Source organism: Camelus dromedarius, chromosome 29 (genome assembly GCF_036321535.1).
Source record: "Camelus dromedarius isolate mCamDro1 chromosome 29, mCamDro1.pat, whole genome shotgun sequence".
Taxonomy (NCBI): domain Eukaryota; kingdom Metazoa; phylum Chordata; class Mammalia; order Artiodactyla; family Camelidae; genus Camelus; species Camelus dromedarius.
This window is the reverse complement of record NC_087464.1, coordinates 18,302,043-18,322,304: the sequence shown is the minus strand read 5'-3', so window position 1 is coordinate 18,322,304 and position 20,262 is coordinate 18,302,043. Positions and strand designations below refer to the sequence as shown.

Below are 20,262 nucleotides of genomic sequence, written 5' to 3'. Positions count from 1 at the left end.
CAGGAAATACCTATGGGAAAATGTGACTGTGAACTGAACACCAAGCTAAGAGTTTGGGATTTTATTCTGTAGGCTAGGTGGTGTTTGAGGTAACTTTAGCTGGTAAAGGGATAAATTTTATTTTCTCTTATTTTAATAATTACATATTTATTTTAATGTGTTCTCAACCAGTGTTTCTCAAACTTTAATGTGCACGCAAAACCACCCAAGGTTCCTGTTAAGATGCAGAGTCTGATCCAGTCAGTCTGGGATGAGCCCAAGTTTCTGCATTTCTCACAGTCTCTCAGGGGATGCTGATCCTGCTGGTCCACGGACCACACTTTGAGTAGCAAGACTTCAGACACTCACGGTGTCAGCCTTTTTGAATCTTGCCCACCTCAGCCTCAGAAGCACTTATATCCTCCTGGTCCCCAGGCACACAGGCTTCACGCCCACAGCACGCGCGCATGCGCACACACACACATACACACTGCTCCTCTTCCCTACTGTCAGGGCGGGATGTGGGATGTAAGCAGGCCTGTTACTGAGGTTCATTAAACTGAATTAGAGGCTGCTAGGCCTCCCCCTTCTTCTCCAGGAATAACCAGAGGCCTCTTGTCAAGTGGACACTTCCATTGTTGGTCAACACCTCCCTACCCCGTTCCAACATCAGCTCATGGAGGGCAGGCTCCCTGTCCAACTTAACAGTACACAGGAAAGCCCCTTGCCTAGAGAAAGCATTTGCTAAATATTTGCTGACTGATTTATCAGGAGAAGGGACTTGTGTGGTTCAATCGTTGAGGAGGCCAGGGAAGAAATATATTATTATGGTTTTTAAAACCATAATCATCTGTACAATTCTAAAGAACTGTATACCTGCCATCCTCCCTGGGCCATGATATTTTCTTAAATTTATGTTTTAAAGGTTTTATTTTCTAGATTTTCAGATGGTTGAGTGTGTGCTGATTCCTACAGCCAAAGGAATCACAGTCGTTACGTGCAAATAATAAATTCATGAAAAGTAAAGGCAGATTTGGAAACCCGCAGAACTCAAAGCTCGGACGCCCTCTGTTGGTTTTCTATCATCCAGAACTTAGGAAAACTTCGTCAAGGGAGGCTGCTTCAATGCCGAGGAATCAGAGACCTCCCGCTGAGAAGCTACTGTAACACTGGACTGTCTCACACTGTTTTTCATATGCATTACGCCTCATTTCATCAGCTCAAAAGCCATGAAGTGAAAGCCATTTAAAATTCATATACACCGTTAGAAAAGGATAGCAGAGGGTTTTTTTTTTTAAAGAGGAAACAACTGAATAAGAAAACCTTTACAAAGTACTTAGTAGGTTTCTGAAGAGTATCATTAAAAACGTCTTTGCTTAGCAGTGTCTTGCTGCTAAGACCAAAATCCCATCCAAACAGTGTCACCATGGTTCACAGAAGTGTCTGCTCTGTTTGTCATCAGCTAAGATTCACAGCAACTACCTTCAGTCACTCAAAAAAAAAACTGAATTTCATTATCTGGACACAGAGGACATTGTTTCCAGATCATGTCAGCTATACATGCTGGGTTATTGGAATCTGTGACAGCGAATGAAAAACTAAATATTCCAAGACATTTTCTAACTTTACCTGGATTTGGCTGAAGATATTCTGTGGCTTTTGAAAGAATTTCTGCAACAGCTTTATTGGTAACATCTATTTTCTTAAAAAAAAAAAACAAACAAAAACACATAAGATATTGGTAAACGACATACAGAAAAACAAACAGAGAAATGACTTTCATTAATTTAATACTTATAACACCATTATAATGATTTTAATCCAAATGAATGTTTTCACCACTTTTGGAAAAGGCAATATTTTCTTAACTTTTTGATTCTGGGACATCCTTCCAATGATGGCTCTTCCCAATGATAGTGGAAAACACTAATTTCTTTCTCAACATTAAAATGAATATTAATATAATATTTAGAAAAACTTGGACAAGCTATTATATGCCACTAAATTACTCGATATATTTGATATATTACTCTCAAAACCAAGACTAGACACTCCTGAGACAAACTTTCCTCAACCGTGGGTGAACTTGAATTTCTGTACTTACATAAGGATGGCATAACAAGGATTCATATGAGAAACTACCTCAATAAACCAATAATGCAAGAATCATAGTCACTAGTGTTATTACAAAAATAAACACTCTTCTGTGGGCAGAAGACGTTACCATCAAAGGCTTCCCTGCCAGGTTAAGACTTAATCTTTCCTTCTGCAAAACCATTCTTGGGCAATCTTGGCTGTTGGTTAACCAGAAAATGAATGTGAGAATACACAGAATAGTTAACTGTACACATTCTGATAGCTTTACTTCATACCATCAGTTGCCCAAAAGAAAATGTAAAGAAAAAGGAGATCCCATATGTAAGAGCAATTTAAAAATGAGCAATAACAAGGAATAAATATTACGACAAATGCACAATACCTACCTGAAAGGCCACATTCCTAGATGGGAAAATTCAGTTGGGACAGATGTAAATCCTTCCACAATTAACATGTAAAATTAATTCAAATCCCATCACAATTTTGATTTTTTTTTCTTTTTTGTTAAAACTTGGCAAATTAATAATAGTTATTTCATGCTTCACACTACATACAGGATTAAAAATATAGACCTAAAAAAAACTGTAAAAGTACTAAATTATACAGGATAATATTCTGAAATACTTCGTGGAAGGATCTTCCAAGCATGACCTAAAACCCAAGCGTCATAATAAAAAGACCAGAATTCTGACTCCATAAATTTAAAAGTGGAACCATGAAAAGACACAACACATAAACTTTGAGAAAAGTGGTGAACAGAAAGTAAAATGTAAAAAAATAAAGGGTTAGTATCTATTATACTCAGAACTCCCATTTAAAAAAAAAAAAAAGGCAACCCAACTAGAAAGAAGGGAAAGAAATAAACCCTGCAATCCACAAGAGAGGGGAAATACAAGTTGCCTATGAATATTTGGCAAAAGATTCAGAAAAATTGTAAATAAAAAGGAGGTACTTTCCACCCACCTGACTGATCTAAAAAAAAAACTTTTAAATTGATTAGACCCAATACAGGGTATTATAATGGGCTCTTTCATATACAACAGGAATACAAAATGATACAACCTTTTTGAGATCCAGGCGGAAGTACCTATTAATGGGCCAGCTATCATACTTCCAGGGGTTTATCACCTAGGGACACATGAGCAAACCGCACTGAGGTAAAAAGATGTCCCTTAGACCATTTTATATCATGTGAAAAGCTGAAAACAACCTAAATGATAATCAATAGGAGACTGACTGAATAAGCTGTGAAACATCCAAATAAAGGAATACTCTTTAATCACAAGGGGAAAGAAATAAGGAAGATCTGTATGTCCTGGAAAGACGTTTATTGTGCATTGCTAGGGGAAAAACAAGCTCAGAGTGATTTATAACACAAACAAAATCAGTTTGGGGAAAACCTGTGATCTCTTTAGGGGTAGAAGCTTTCAAACAAGCAATTTCATTCGGTCTGCAATTCTATTTGTTCCCCTTAAGCTGAATGCTTAAATCTGGGGCCCCAGGAAGGTTTAAAAAGACAGCACAGAAAAGATATTGAAGAAATGAATCAAACCCATATTACTGATACCAGTGAGCTAGCTGTGTGTGCCGGTGGGCGTGCGTGTACGTGCATTTGACCTGGTAACAAGTTTTGTAAACTTTGAACTCCCATCAGTATGTTCAATTGTTTATGAAGCTCTTTGAATTGTTTAAGAGAATTTGATAACCTCAGTGTTTATATTTTATTAGAGTTACAAGAAATGAAAGCACATAGAACAATCCTGCTTTAGACTTGATGTGAAATTTGAGGAAATCCTATGCATTGTGTTTGTACTGCAGTTTGAAATGTCTAAGAAAATTTGTTTAATTATGTAAATAGTGATAAATCTTTAAGTAAAATGATTATCAACTAAAAATTATCACCATCTTTATACTGAAATTACTAAAATTATAAGTAAGATCCATAAGTTCAGCTTAAGGCTTAAGAAGAACTCAGTTTTAAATTTACAACTTTATATAAATTCAGTATTAATTAAAACACAACTTAGAGTGCTCCATTCCATGTACACAACCCTCTTTAGACATGAAAAGCCATCAGGAAGCTAGGTGTCACCTCCAAAGGGTGAGGATGAGAGAAGACAGAGACAGAGATACTTTCTACTCAGACTCTTCTACAACTTTGGGGGGAAAAAAGTCAAGAAACACTTGGCCAAAAACTCCCAGGCACTGATGTGCACATGCTGGACCTGCTTCCAGGACAGCCCAGGAATCTAAACTGGGAATAAACCCTTTACAAATTAAAGAGACTGACACTAAACATGTTGGCAAGTGTGGGCAATCAAGATGAACAATGAAAAAATAACTCATGTAGTCTGAAAAAATAAAAACAAAACCTCCCTCCTAGAGTAACTGCGGATATTGGGGGGTGGGGTGGGTGTGTGTTCAGGTTAACTAAACACAATGCAAGTATCTCGGGACACCATCAGGACAAATAGAGGAAAGTACAGAAGTGAACATTATTTTTGTAAAGTCCACTCAGTGTGAAGGCATCTTTGCCGGTCAGTTAACTCTGGAACTTCCATCTAGTATTGGTACTCCAGCCCTGAGGTTCCCCAAAGCCTGTGCCACTGACACACTGACATCTCAGTCCCTGAGTTAGAGACCTGCCGGCGGCCCTAGTTTCTGGTAACTGTTTGTCGTATTCTCTTTTAAAAAAAGAATTTTTTTTAAAGAATCCACACTGTCATTATATCCTCCTTATTCCTCACGTAGTTTGTTTTCCCCTTTTGCCTCTCTTGCACACACAGGAGTAGAGGTGGGTTTTCAAAACAAATAGTTCTTGGTCTGACTTATTGATTCTACCTTTTTGCTGTCATCATTTTTTTTATTTTATTAATCTCTCATTTATCGGTATTGATTTCTTCCTTTCACCTAGAGTGATTTACTTTGCTGTTATTTTCCTAGCTTTTTGGCTTCAGTGAGTCACGCTTCTCCAACATTTATTTCCTACTAAATTCAGGTAAGATGTAGCCATGTATCACATGTCTTGATACATAGGGTTCTCGTGACTAAATGATCTTTAATTTTACTTTTCATTTCCTCTTGAAGTAAGAATTATTTTTACCTGTTTTTCAATTTCCAAACATCCAGAATTTGGAAATTATTATTTGGAAATTACAGGATTCCTTGTAAACCTTGTGTTCTATTTTAGTCTGGGAAATTTGTTGAGTTTTGTTTCTATAGCCCAATATATGACTGGATTATTAAAACTGTTTTAAAGAAGTTTGAAGTGAATATGTATTGTCCATTTGAGGAATGCAGATATTTATATTTATTTATAATGGAAATTATTAACCATATTTTATGCAAATTCTCTATGAGCCTATTATTGTCAGTTTAATCTATTATTTTATGAGAAAGGTATGTGAAATCTTTTACTGATTTTTGTCAGTTCTCCATGTGGTTCTGACAGCTTTTACCTTTCATGTTTAGATGCCATGCTGTGTGATGTATAATGGTTCATAACTGCTACAATTTCCTGATAGACTACATCCTTCCATAATTTTTTAAAAACGTCTTTCTCCACTTAGTACTCTTTTGGCATCAAATTTTATTTTGACATTACTACTGCTCCTCCCCTTCTGCATGGTTTGCATTTGTCATGGAATATGTTTCTCCACTACTTTGTCGTTTCTGTGTCTTGTTTTACGTGGGTCTGATAGCACCTAATTCACCTCTTCTAGAAAGTTCTTAAGGCCTCTTGTCACATATTAGATATTTCTGTGCTTTCCAGTATTGTAATAAAGCAGATAATAGATTTTATTTTTATATCTCTTCTGTCACTCACTGAGGTTTTGGGAGAGAAAGGAAGTAAACAAGAGGTGTCAGTCCGCCAGCAGAAACTAAAATTCCTGAGATGTGCTTTTACATTTAACATTTCAATGGAATCATTCTGTTAGTGATAAAATTACACAAAATGTCTTTCTTTATCAAGTGATTCTTAAAGTAATTTCCAGCATGCCAATGATGTTTAAATGTTCTATGTTTTTCAATCTTCAGAAATGAACTTTTTTCAAAAGCAAAACAAAGTAAGCTTTTCCATCTAGGCATTAACATTTCTAGAAAGTTGATTGTGCTCTTCCAGAAAACAAGGAGCTCCCTGGAGGACAGCATGGCCAGGTCTAGGGTATCCTGAAGAGAGAAACCACCTCCCTCTCCGCCACCAAGGGACTGGTTCCCCAGCGTCTGCTGAACGCTCTACTACCTGCGACAGCCCGTATCCTCCATGTCACACCTGAGGAAAGATGCTTTGTCCTTTCTGCCCTCTCTCATCTGGAGAGTCTAATTACTAAAACAAGGCTGTGTTTAAAGGGCCCAAAACAAATGGGAAGGAAACTGAGGAAGCTGGTAATTAGTGGTGGTCCCACGACCGCCTCCACCTAAACTCCTTCACACAGCTGACCAGGAAGACTGTTCAGGGACAAAGAATCTACAGTCTTCCTCCGGAATTTGTTAACAATCACTTCTGTACCATGCGCGCTGCATTCTTCCAAACGCTTTCATACACATTAACTTTCTGCATGATCCTCAAAGCATCCATGTGCGGCAAGCAGAGCACACGTTCAGAAAAGGCTGAAACAGCTTATCCAACTGGTCCTCGGGGCAGAACCAGGATAAAACCTGTTTGTTAAGCAGCAACTTGAACACATGGGAACAGAGTCTTCCACACACTGAATCAACATTTATATATTTGAATAGTCTTGTCCCAGAAATACATTTTGACTCTCCAAGATACATAGTCCCAATTACTTAGGCCTAAACTGTTTCCCAAGATTGACCATCTTTTGTGCGCATTCTGACTTTTGTCCACGAGAGGGCACCAGTTAGCCATATCCCGCCTCCAAGATCCAGGCTCTTCATCTGGACTAGGAAGAGTGAAAGAACTGACCTTTTTCGGATTCCATAAGCCACACCTGACTGCAAACATCCGAGATCGCCACTCTAATATCCTTCACAGTATCAGTATATTTCCTACCACGATGAAAGTCATAGTTATTATACAATTTACATTAAAATGTTCTCTTACCCGTTCCATGTCAAGAAATTCGTCATCTAGTTTCGTTCCTTCTACACCACTTATTTTTTCACTAAATAGCTGTAGAAATAAACACAAGTTATTGTATTATATAGTCATTTGTTATCACAGTATTTGACACAAATTATTACAAACAAACAACAACAAAAAAACTCAGGTTCAGCTTGTTGGATTTTTTTTAGACTAAGTCCTTTAAGAAAATTGTTGAAAAGAGTAACCATAACTAACGACATGGGAAGATACACGTTCCTCATTCATTCAATAGATATTATGCACCTATTATATGTAAAACACATGGAAGTTGCTGTAGTAGAAACAGATAAATAAGAGGGGAGAGTATAGCTCAGTGGTAGAGTGCATGCTTAGGATGCTGGAGGTCCTGGGTTCAATCCCCAGTATCTCTGTTAAAAAAAAAAAAGTTAATTACCTCTCCTCCACAAATAAATAAATAAAACATTTAAAAAGAATTTTTTAAATAATAAAATGACTATAGCTCAATAAAAAAATGTTAAAAAAAAAAAGAAAGAAACAGATAAATAAGATTAATCCTGGCCACCCAGGAACCCACATTTCAGCAAAAGAGTTCATATACCAACAATCAACTAAAACATAAGGGAGAAACAATACAAACAACACCAAATAATACTATTAAATACAAATTATTGTGAACATACAAAGTGACAGGCATTTTAGTGATTCACAGAAAGAATTCTGAGGGGCTAAGGTGTGAGGGGTAAGGGTAGGTTCATTCAAGATCTGCTTCCTGGAAGGCTTAACATTTGAACTAGCTTTTTAAGGACAGGCGGCATTTCAACAGGCAGGACCGGAGGAAGGCCTTCCGGCATGAGGCAATGTGAAAAAAGACCCGGAGGCAGCAAATTTGTAGGGCAGAGTTTCTCCACCTTGGCACCCTAGTATTTAGCCCAGATAATTTCTTGTGGAGGCAGCTGTCCTCTGCATTGTAGGATGTTTAATAGCACCCCTGGCCTCTATCTACTAGGAGCCAGCAGCACACACACACCCGTTGTGAAAACCAATAGTCTCCAGACAGTTGAGAACCATATAGCTCAGTGGTAGAGTGTAGGACAAATGTACTCAAGAAACAGTGAGAAATTTGGTTTAACCATAATGAACAGTGCTCAAGGGAGAAGGAAGGAAAACAAAAGCTGAAACGTAGGCAGAGGCAGTGTTCTGTTTTCAGAAAGCAGTATGTACAGTAGAATGAGTGTTCCCACTTCAAAGAACAGAAACTAATGTGATTAATATTTGTTCCTTATTTGGAAGGAGACAACAATGTGGGATTTTTTTCTCAACAGGTGTCAAAGTTAAGAGTCATGATCATTCTTCTGCTTTTCCTGAACTCCCCAGTGATGTTCAGCTGTTTTGCCAAAGTAAGAGTAAATACGCATATGGTGTTAGCTCTCTAGATCACGTGACGATATTTGATACTTGACCATCATTCGACAAATATTGTTGAGCATCTACTATGTGACGGGGGGACATAAAGATGAAAAAGATAGGGCTGATCACCATAGGGCTCCTGAACCCATTCCAGAGTTGCAGAAACTGCAGTCCTATTTCTTTTAAGTGCTGGAAGCTATACTAAATACTGAAGCTTCTAATTCTGGTCAAAATGACTAGATAAATTCAACTCTAATACATTCCCTAAGACTGACTACATCGCAATCACAGAAGAAGTATCAAAAAAGAAAACCAGAAACATAAGCAGTGCTTAAAAAGAGAAAAGACACTTTTGGGTGGAAAAGGACAGAAATACAATACGGTGAGCAGGGTTGAAGCATCAGTTTTGCCAGGCTACTTGTCTGCTACAAGCTCTGGCAGCCAGCAGTCTGGCTCCCACTGGGTAAAAAGGGATCTAAACTGTTCTGTGAGACGAAAGCCTAGAATCAAGCTCTGCTTAAAGCCGGGGGACGCGAAAGAAAGAGAAGCCAGGAAAAATGTCCAGATGCGAGTCACTGTCTGCGGTTAATGTGTTTGGGGATCTGCAGGCTCAGGGAGGCCGGAAACCAAAGGACTAAGCAGGTTACCCCCAGCTCTGTGGCTAGATTGAGATTTACACCAATATCACCAGAGAACAGAAACCAACACTCAGAATCGGGGCCTTGGGAAGCCAGGTGGAAGAAATCACAACTGCTAGACAGAAGCGTGCACAGAGGGGTTAAAAGTGACAAAAAGACATCTTCCCTGATTCAAATTAAGTCTATAAACCTAAATTCTAAGGCACACAAATCGGTATAACACCAAGTAAGATAGCCAATAATATCACAGATCACAACATGAATTCACTCCTGGTGAAAATAATTTTATGAAATTATCTGACAAAGACTTGATATGTGTGTTTAGACATTATCAATACGATAAACAAAGGAATAACTTCGATTAATAAAGAGCAAGTGGTTACACAAGAAGGGGGGAAATTCTTAAACAGCTCTACAAAATTAGAAATCTTGGAAATAAAAAACACGTAGTCCTGAAAATGAAAAATTCAAGAGATGCATAAACTCTAGACCGGGCCTAGTCAGGAAGAGAATTGGTAAACTGGAAAACATTAAGAAACTTTCTCAAAGAACAAAAAATTCTTTTGAAAAAAGGGTTTTATTTTTTTCTTATGAAATATCAATCAATCAGTATGGAGCATAAAGGAAGGCTCCAGGAAATATCCGATGTGCACGCCAGAAAAGAGGACAGAATATAAGAGAATCAATATTGTAAGAGTTAATAGCTATTTTTTTTCCCTTACAATTAAAGGAAGATATGAGTCTATGGTTTGGAAGTGCACTCAAGTGCTAAGCTAGATAAATACTAATTCACATCTAGACATGTCAAGATCTCAAGAATAAAAATTTCTAAAACTATCACGGGGGAAAAACAAACAAATAGCCAAAGCACCAATATGACTGACAGATTTCTCCGTGGCAACAGTGGATACCAGGATACAATGAAGGAAAAGCTTCAAAGTGCTGAGAAGAAATAAGTGAAAATTTGGAATTTTATGTCTCCGTAAACTGTTGTTTGAAAGACAGAACAAAATAGAAATATATACAGACCATCACAGTCTCTAATAAAAATAATGCTAAATTACTTCACCAAGGAAGTAAAAATTGAACCAAGATGGAAAGGACCAAAGAAACAACGGTGAGAACAGGAATTGGTAGGCTCTGGTGCTGGTGGCACATGTAACTACTGATTTGAAAACAAACAAGCAAAAGCAAATATGTGAGTTTACAAAACAATAAAATTGAATTCTGAACCAATAGCAGCACAGGGAGGGGGAAGGATGTTCATGGATGCTCTGAACACACTGAGGTGCGTCTGCATTCAGGAGCAGGTGCGAACAGGCATAACTGTAGATATTGTTACATTAATGTATGAAAAGTACATGACAGAGCATTTCTCACCCTTATCTGTCATGGGAGATGCCTAATATGAGGAAAAATCTCAGAGGAATAGTGTACACTGAACCAAAAATATCATCTTCTCCATTGGCTCCTTCGTTTTTTTCTTTCAACTAGTTAGTTGTCATGCTCTGCTCTTGCCAGCTTGGAAATGATGGCAATATTCAATTATAAATATAAATAATGAAGGTTATTTGTTGAGTTGTTCACAGGGCATTTATGAGCTCTTTGTGCTAATTTTGCAACTTTTCTGTAAGCCTAAGTTTATTTCAAAATTTTTAAAAAATTTTTTAAATCTCTAAAGGCATCAGTGAGCATCCAAAGAAATCGGGACCTGAAGGGCCAAAATCATGAAGAAGGGAAATGCACCAAGAAGAGCTGGATACTCAGAGCTGCTTTTCCCCTTTGGGGAAATTCCAGCCTTGCAACACAGGATGCAAAAGCTGAACAGAAACCATCGGCCAAGAACTTGCAGCAGCCTCACTGGGCTGGGAAGAGGAAAATTGAAGTGCACTGTAACGTAGGAAACCAGGATCTAAGAGGCCAAAATTCCAGGGAAAAAATGGAAATATAAAGAAGTAAACCGGCCAAGCTATGCGCAACTTCCTCTCAAGGCTTTCGACAGTTCGAAGCTGCATATACACCAGGCAAGATGCTAAGTTACCAGCACAAAGAGGCTGCTAGGAGGCTAAAGATCTAAGCAGAGATTCCTGCATTATCACCGTGATCATGAGACAAAACTGGGGCTCAGGATGCGCAATAACGAGGTACCTCAGAAAACACCCTGGGCTTTTGGTTCAGACCCTGAAGGCCTAAGGCCTAGGACCAACTGCAAGGTAGAAAGAGACACACCCTCACAGAGCCTGAAATGCAAACTTGAAATCATTTTGTTCCCTGTTTGTATCAAGGTTATGGGCCTTGACCCTCATTATGTGCCAGAATAAAACTTTCTCTCTGGATGAAGATAACATCACCTAGAACTGCTACAAGTCTTCATGTACTTCACACACACATCTGCCATTAAAATAAAAAATCACCTAGCGTGCCAGGAGACTGAACCAAACAACTGAAAATTAAGAAAAAAATAAATAATCCAACAGGCAATTTCAATACTGACATTGAAAAATATCTTTAAAATAACTATGATTAACAGATCCACAGCTAACAATATGCTCAGTGGTGAGAAACTGAAAGCTATCCCACTACAATTAGGAACAAGACAAGGATGCCCACTCTCACCACGCTTATTCAACATGATATTAGAAGGCCTAGCCAGGGTAATTGGGTAAGAAAGAGAAGCAAAAGCAATCCATATTAGAAAGGAAGAAGGAAAACTGTTACTTTTTGCAGATGACATGATTATATATACAGAAAGCCCTAAAGACTACACTTAAAAACTATTAGAAATAATAAACAATATTGTATTCATTTAGATTGTAGGGTACAAAATCAACATACAAAGATCTGTTGTATTTTTGTGTGCTAACAGGAGAAATTAAGAAAACAACAACATTTGCAATCACAAGGAAAATAATAAAATAACTAGGAATAAACGGAGTACTAGTCAGCCATAAAAAAGAGGAAATCTTGCATTTGTGACAACATGGATGGACCTTGAGTGTACTATGCTAAGTGAAATAAGTCAGATGGAGAAAGACAAATACTGTATGATTTCACTCGTTTGTGGAATATTAAAACAAAAACAAAACAAAATAATTGAACAAATCAAACAAAAACAAATATGTGGATACACAGAATAGAGTAGTGGTTACCAGAGGGGAAAGGGCAGGAATGGAGGGCAAAATGGGTAAAGGAGATCAACTATATGGTGATGAATAGAAACTAAATTTTTAGTGTTGAGCACATTGTAGGCTGTATAGAACTAGAAATATAATGTGGTACACATAAAACATGTAATGTTATAAACAACATTACCTGACTTTTTAAAAAGTTAGCTATGACTAATATATTCAAGAACATAGATGACAAAGTAGATTTCCACCAAAGAACTGGAAAACAAAAAAAGAACAAATGAAAATTATAGGTAAAAAATTAAATAACTGAAATTAAAAATTCAAAAAGAGGGCTTAAACACTGCAAAGAAGAGAATATATGAATTGGAATTGGAGAATATGTCATTCCAAGTTGAAACATAAAGGGAAAGAGGATGGAAAATACAAAAAAAAAAAAAAAAAGAGCATTAAAACATATCAGACACAGGGGAAACATCTAACATACATGTATTTCACAGCTCCAGAATGAGAGAACAGAGAAATGGAAAAGAAGCAATATTTAAAGAAAAGGTGGTCAAGAATTATTTGATGGAGTCAAAAGACCTCAAGCTACAGATTAAAGCTTTTCTATGAATCTCAAGAAGGATAAATATGATGAAAACTACATGTAGGTACAAGTCTTTTGCTAAAAACCAAAGACAGGGAAACTTAAAAACAATCAAAGAAAAATATACCTTACACTCAAAAAAGCAACACAAAAGATTGTCAGCTGACTTTGCCACAGAAGTCATGGAAGCCACAAGACAATGAAATCACATCTTGAAAGTGCTGACAAAATATCTGCCAACTTAAAATTCTATTCTCAGTGACTACATCCTTCAAAAATGAAGGCAAAATTTTAAAAATAATCAGACAAAAAAATTGAGATAATTCCTCACCAAAAACACCAAAAGACACACTAAAGGAAGTTCTTCAAATAAAAGGAAAATATTTCAGAGAAAAACAACCAAGTGTAGATAGAAATGAAGAGAACTAGAAAGTTAAATCTAAATGCATATTAACAGTTTAAAGCAATAATAGTATCTTATGAGGTTTTAAATATACGCAGAATTTTAAAACATGAAAACAGCACAAAAGCCACCACTAAAGAGGCAGGGTTAAATTGTAATGAGGTTTTCTGTTGCTTGGAAATGATAAAGCACTGATTTAAGGAAGACACCACCACATTAAAAATGCATGTTGTAATCTCTAGGATTGCTTTTGCAATCATGATAAATATATAACTGGCAAGCTGCTAGAGAAGCAAAATTGAATAATAAAAATGATTAATTCAAAAGAAGAAAGGAGATAGAAACAAGAATAAATGAGATGAATAGCAAACAATAACATAGCAGATTTAAATGAAAAAATATTACTTTAAATATAAACGGACTAACTATTCTAATTAAAAGAAGCATCAGCCAAGACTACAAAATATGAGACTACACACTACATTCTGCCTGTAAGACACGTACGTTAACTATGATATGGAAGGAAAATAAACAGATGTTAAAAGATATATCAGACAAACACATCTACAACAACAAAAAAAAACCTTGAGAAGCTATAGTAATATTATATGAAATATACCTTTTAGACAAAAACATTATTACCAGAATAAAGAAGGACATTAAAAACTATAAAAAGTCAATTAAAAAGAAAGCTCTAACAATCCTAAATCTATATGGACATAATAACATAGTCTCAAAATGTATAAAGCAAAATCTTTTAAAATCAAAACTGGGGATAAACAATTCCAAATATTTTTATATTTTAACACAACTCTCTCAGTAACTGATACAACAAACAAACAAAAAATCAGTAGAATGAGTTGACTTGAACAATCTAATGGACAGATGTAAAACATTGCAGCAAACACGACAGAATAAAAATTGTTTTCAAGTAAACATCTAACATTTACCAAAACAGACCATATGCTGAATCATAAAACACATCTCCAACAAGGTCAAAGTCTAAAACCATTCAGAGTATGTTTGACCACAGTGAAATTAATATGGAAATTAATATCTGAAAAATGTTCCAAATATTTGGAAATTAAACAAGTTTAACCTGAATCAAAGATGAAATCACTATGTGTACTAGAAAATATTTTTAAATAATACCAATATATAGATATAATCTAAGTTTGTGGGATGGAGCTAAAGGTGTTCTCACAGGAGATTTTCCAGCTCTAAATCACTAGTTCTCAAAGTCTTTGATTTCAGAATCCCCTTATATTCTTAAGAATAATTTAGGACCCCTAACCATATACCATAGATCAAAAACAATTCCTCAGTGATCTTAAAATAAATGTCAAAGTTAAACCTTTAAAAATTCTAAACATTAACATAACCTTGGGATAAGAGATATCTCAACCAGTTCCCAAAATACTAACTATAAAGAAAAGATTGATACGTCATAATTCTTTAAAAATAAGAGAAGAATAAGCGAGTGGAAAACCAAGCCACAGAGTAGAAGACATTTTCAACACATTTATCTGACAAAAAAATCACATTCAGATATTTAAAAGAATTCCTACTAGTCACTAAGAGAAAGGCAACATACTCAATATTTTTTAGAACAGGGAAAAGCCTCGTGGAGACAATTTCACAAAAAGGGGTTATCCAAATAGCCAATAAGCATATGGAAATATTTCCACCTCATTATCATCGTGGAAATACAAATTAAACCTCAGTGAGATGCCACTACATCTCTACCAGAAATGACTACAATTATTTTAAAACAAAAATACAGAAGTGCTTCTGGGGATTAGCGGAGCAACGAGAACACTTACAAACTGTTGGTGGGAGTATACATTGGTATGAGTACTTTGCAAAACAGTTTGGCAGGATCTACTATAACTGAGTACATAAATAGCCATACCCTATGACTCACACCCATTCCTAGGTAAATATCCAGCAGAAATTCCTCCTATGTGCACCAAAATTCACGTATAAGCAGCATTATGCATAATAACCCCAAACTGGCAACAACTCAAAGGTCTATATTAATAGTAGGATGAATAACTACAACACAATTATTTCTTTCATGCAGTACTGTACAGCAATTAAAAACAAAGAACTACACCTGCCACATGCAACAACATGGGTAGATTTCAGACATAAAACTGAATGAAAGAAGTTCGTGCTGTGTGATTCTAATTACATAAAGTTCCAAAATAAAAGAAAACATACTGTATTATTCCATTTATATAAAATTTAAAAACAGGAAAAACTAACCCATGATGACAGAAGTCAACGTAGTGGTTACCTTTAAGTTAGGGTTACCAGGAAGTCTGCCAGGGAGCTGTTCATGTTTGGTATTGTGAGCTGGTTATGTGGAAGTGTTCGCTTTGTTAAAATACATCAAGCTGTGTATGTATGACCTGTCACCTCCCTGTCTGTATGTTTTATTTCAGTAAAAATGTTTAGTCTTCCCTCCCGTGAATCCTGCATTCAATCTTTTCAACATTTGCATGTATCGTATTTATCATGATTTAATTATCTACAGGAAGCTTAACAAACAAAGCTGGCCCACTTCATCCTCCCCTGTCTGAATAGTGGAAATAATGTTCATGTCTGACTAGCCATATCTGCAAGTAGAATTGTGACTAAACTATACAGAATCAAATAGTCTATATTCAAAAGAACAAAAAGCCCGAGGGTTATTATGTGGCAACTATGTCTCCTGTACCCTGAATGCCCCTTCAAGTTTAATCATTATAGCAGCAGGATAAAGAAATTAAAGTCAATAAGCGGAAGTAGATAGATAACGTATAGAAAATGTCGCAGACATTGAATCAAGATGGTGAACTGAATACCCACATCTTCCTCTCCACTGTACCAAATATCTTTAAATAAACTTGAATATATACATATTGAGAAGAGGCATATGACACATGCATAACAGTGCTGAAAAACAAAAATGGTGCCAGCAGCAGATCAGAAATGGTGAGAAATTCCTAGAAGACAGAAAGCAGATGGGATCAGAGCTGAGGAAATAGCAGAGCAATATATACATGGTAGAAAACTGCTCCAAGATAAAAATTAATACAGAGAACTTCTGAGTCTAAATAAAGTGAACATAAGAAGAATAGAGTGAGCCCTCAGGGAATCATCAGGACACTTGATAAAAGAACTGTACAGAAAGCAACAAGGATCAGTGGACGCCCTCCAGCTCCATCCCTGTGCCCACCTGTACACCGGAGGGCAGAGATTCTGCAGTTACACCATCTTGGTCCACACCCCTGCCCCACTGCTGATTATGTATAGGGGTTATAGCTCATATACTAGGGTTAACATGAAAGAATAGCATCAGACACTGTTAAGTCCCATTAAATATTAGCCATAAATAATATCAACTGACCAACACGCAGCTAGAATTTTTGTTCTGCACCTACACTCGAGAGAGTGGACTATTATAATCAGATGGGCCCCAAAATGGGTGTAAAAATCCTAGATATGCTACAGAACCTTTCAAACATCCCAACAACCTTCCTGCTTGTCCCCTGCGGCTACTCACTCTATTGTAAAACCCACCAAGTAACAAACCACCCAGCTACACTCACTCCTTCCAGTAAGAAGACTCTTAGGCAAACAGACAAAACCTAAGCCAGCCACCCACCAACCAGGACTTAGTCCTTCCTTCTTATCGACTAACAACCAGGAATCATAGAAACTGGAGGAAAACAAGGAGAGTAAGAGAAAATATCAAAGAGGAAACTTTAACATGATCCAAAGGAAATAGAGATAATCAAGGCATAGAGGACAACTTCTAAAAGTTCTCATTAATGCCCACAGACACATTTGAGAAGATAGCATATGCATAAAACAAGAAATGGCTACAATGAAAAAGGAGCAATCAGAAAGAAAAAAAAAACTAAATAAAAAAGTATGAGCACTTAAAGGACAAAGCTGAAATATGAATTGCTTATTGGGAAGACAGAGTCAAAGAAATGTCCCAGACTCTACAGTAAGAAAACAAAAGATGAGAAGTAGAAAGAAGCAGAGTTTTGGCCCAACCCTCTCTTGGCTGAGCATGCCCAGGACCACCCACCTTCTGGATGCCCCACCCACTGTGTATCAGCAAGGTCTGCTGTCATCAGGCTTGGCTTGGCTTTGGGCTTCCCTCAGGAGCTGATTCTAAATTGTGGGTGCACTATGGGAAATGGGGTGACAATTGGAGCAACTATTCCCAGTCTGCACAAAGGCTGACCCCTCTTAGCTCTCACATCTGGAAACTGGAGGCTCTTACGGAGGGTAGGGACTAGCAGAATCTCTCCTATTTACTTTTTGTACACCCTACCTTTTTCTGGAAAAGATTATCTGTGATTTGGCCGAGGTAGCCTCTTGTAGTTTGTACCATATCCGACAGAACTTCCTCCAAGCTGGTGGCATGTGGGTGGAAGACTTCTCTAATTTCCAGCACTAACGCCGGTTTCCATCCCTTTTTATATTTCTTTGGCCATTTCCAATTAGGGCTGATGGAGGAGGCTGACATTTTCTCCCCATAATTTATGTTTTCTTAAAAGTTTGCCAGTGTGTACTCAAGCCAATGATTATTAGCTGTAGGCTTCTATGAGTCTGACCTTTTTAAAAATTTGATTCTGACTGGTATTTTCTATTTGATCCTTTCACAGAAAAATGTAAAATTCTCTTTGTAGAGACCCTGCATGGTTAAGGCAGAGTCTTTGGGGGAATGTAATTCATCATGAAGTTCACTCTCTTTCTGGGAACTTTTGTTCCCAGAACCCATTTGTGCATGGGGGCCAGAGAGGGTTTCAATGTGTTTGGGAGGAATAACTCTTCTCCTTTCTTCCTTTGTGGGATTTGCTCTGTTGGGTACCCTTTTCATTGACCTAGGTACACAAAGATCTGCTAAGGACAATGTCAAGTATAAAAGTTATAAAAGGCGAATTATAAAAGGTCAAACGGGAGAATGATAAAATGAGCTTTGAACCACAAGAAATAGTTGGGCTGGAAAAATGTATTCCATTCTCCTTAAGCCATCTTACTGCCCATTCTAGGAAAATTTCATCACCTTCAAGAGGAGGTAGGAGGTTGACACTGAGTATGTTTTACTCCTAATGCTCACCAAGCAGTAGCAGTCTAAAGAGAGTTCTAAGACAAATGATATATTCGGGTTTTTTAATGTATTAGCAGGAACTCCTTGTTTTAAATAAAGAATTGTATAACCAAGCCTTGACCTGTGATAGCTTCTGTTCTTTCATATAAACTGCATTTTTAAAAACTGAAAAAAAATGAAAAATACAAAATGTAAAATATTACCAAATCTTATTAAAATTTTGACCTAATTATAAAAATTGAATGCAATGATTCCCCCTGTTCCTGCTATGATCACTGTTAACAGCCTAGGACAATTCTTCCCCACCTTTTCCCTAAATTTACACACACACACACACACACACACACACACACACACTTCACAAAAGTGTGTTTTACAAAAGTGACAATAAGTTATACACAAATGTCTGCAACCACCCCTAGAGAGGAGACCTTTGCATTCGGGCAAAATTGAGTGCCCTCTAGGCACCAAACTAAATATAGTATTTGGGTGTCAATTTATTCCCTTCTCAGTCTTTTGGAGACATTGCAAGTTCAATGTTTAATGTTGCTGAGAAAAGTCTGAGAGAGGGATTTTTGGTAACTCTTTTCTGACTTACTTGTTTTTAGAATTCTGTATCCTAGAAAAAAATTAGTATCTACTTTATAACGTCAAATGTTTTTCTTTTCCTCATTAGTTTTTCTTGGTCTGCATGAAACCTCTGTGAGTTGCAGAATCAGGTCAACAGGTCGGCGAATTTTTAAAAATCTACAGACAGAAGCAAAGAACCAGAGCCTTTGGCTTAAGTTAGAGAGAGGAGAAATGACTGCACCCCCAAACTCAGGGCAGTTCAAAGGTCAGCAAACCCGGGGACCAGAAGTATGGCCCAAGTTATGAACAGGACCCTCCCCAAAAGGATCCTGAAAAAGAAGTTTAGTGCCCCCAGAAGGCTCCATTTAAACTGCTCTCACCAATGACCTACTTTCTAAATCCCCCAAATAAATGTCAGCTCTTAGCTTACATGGGCATTCTGACTCTATTGACCAACCTCTTTTTCAAAGTACCTCTCTTCTTGGCCTCTGTGACATAAGTCTCTTCCCTTTCCTCTCTGGACGCTCCTGAATTAACTCTAATTTCTTTTTCTCATCCAACACACACTCCTCCACCCCACCCCACCCCCTAATTAATCAGCCTCCAAGTCCTATCATCCTACATCCCAAATATGTCTTGATTCCACTTCTTTCTCTCCATTCCCATTCGCACATCCTCAGTTCAGGCCACCATCTCAGACCTGAACTACTCTGTCAGCCTCCTACCTGGGTTCCTCAACTCCCTCCGCCACACTGCTGCCAGGGAGCTAGCCAGAGCACCAACTGAATAATGTCATTCCCCACACTGATTCAATGGCCCCCTGCAGCCTTTGAAATAAAAACTCATACTCCTTAACACAGTGCGCCATACCCTCCGTGACCAGGCTGCTCCTTGTGGCTCTCCCACCCCATTCAGAGCCATGCCTCCACCCCTAAATTCTTAGTCCCTCAGAAGCATCCTGTTCTTTTCTGCCTTTGTACATGCTATTCCCATTGCCTTGGAAGGCTTTTCCCACCTAGCTAACCCCTAACAAGACCTTCAAGGCTTAGTTCAAGTGTCTCACTGAGACGTTTGGCCTGACTCCCGAGACCTAGTTGGGCGCCTCTCCTGTGGATCCCCTTATGTGCTAACACAACACCTACCATGCTGCGCTCCCAGCCAGCCTCCTGCAGGGGCCTGTGAGGTCCTTGGAGCAGGATCTTGTCTGTCTAACTCGTTATGGTACCCCCAGCACTAGAACAATGCACACCAAACAGGAGGCCTCCTGGCC

General features: G+C 37.6%; 1 protein-coding gene and 1 non-coding gene across 6 annotated transcripts in view; one reads left to right on the top strand and one right to left on the bottom strand.

Annotated features, from left to right (window-relative positions):
* The window catches only part of SH3GL3 (SH3 domain containing GRB2 like 3, endophilin A3), a 122,358-nt gene that overhangs the window by 56,876 nt on the left and 45,220 nt on the right, over positions 1–20,262 (bottom strand). For 3 of the 5 annotated variants that reach the window (XM_031440678.2, XM_010986818.3, XM_031440677.2), the window contains exons 2-3: positions 7,142–7,210; positions 1,609–1,681 (exon numbers count right to left, since the gene is read on the bottom strand). In XM_031440678.2, coding sequence (XP_031296538.1) covers positions 1,609–1,681; positions 7,142–7,210 — 142 coding nt within the window. Of the gene's footprint in view, positions 1–1,608; positions 1,682–7,141; positions 7,422–20,262 lie in introns of those variants that run through there. The other 2 variants (XM_064480639.1, XM_031440679.2) reach the window with 2 other exon arrangements.
* TRNAP-AGG (transfer RNA proline (anticodon AGG)) lies at positions 7,482–7,554 on the top strand. The gene has a single exon. It is a non-coding gene; the product is annotated as a tRNA-Pro (tRNA).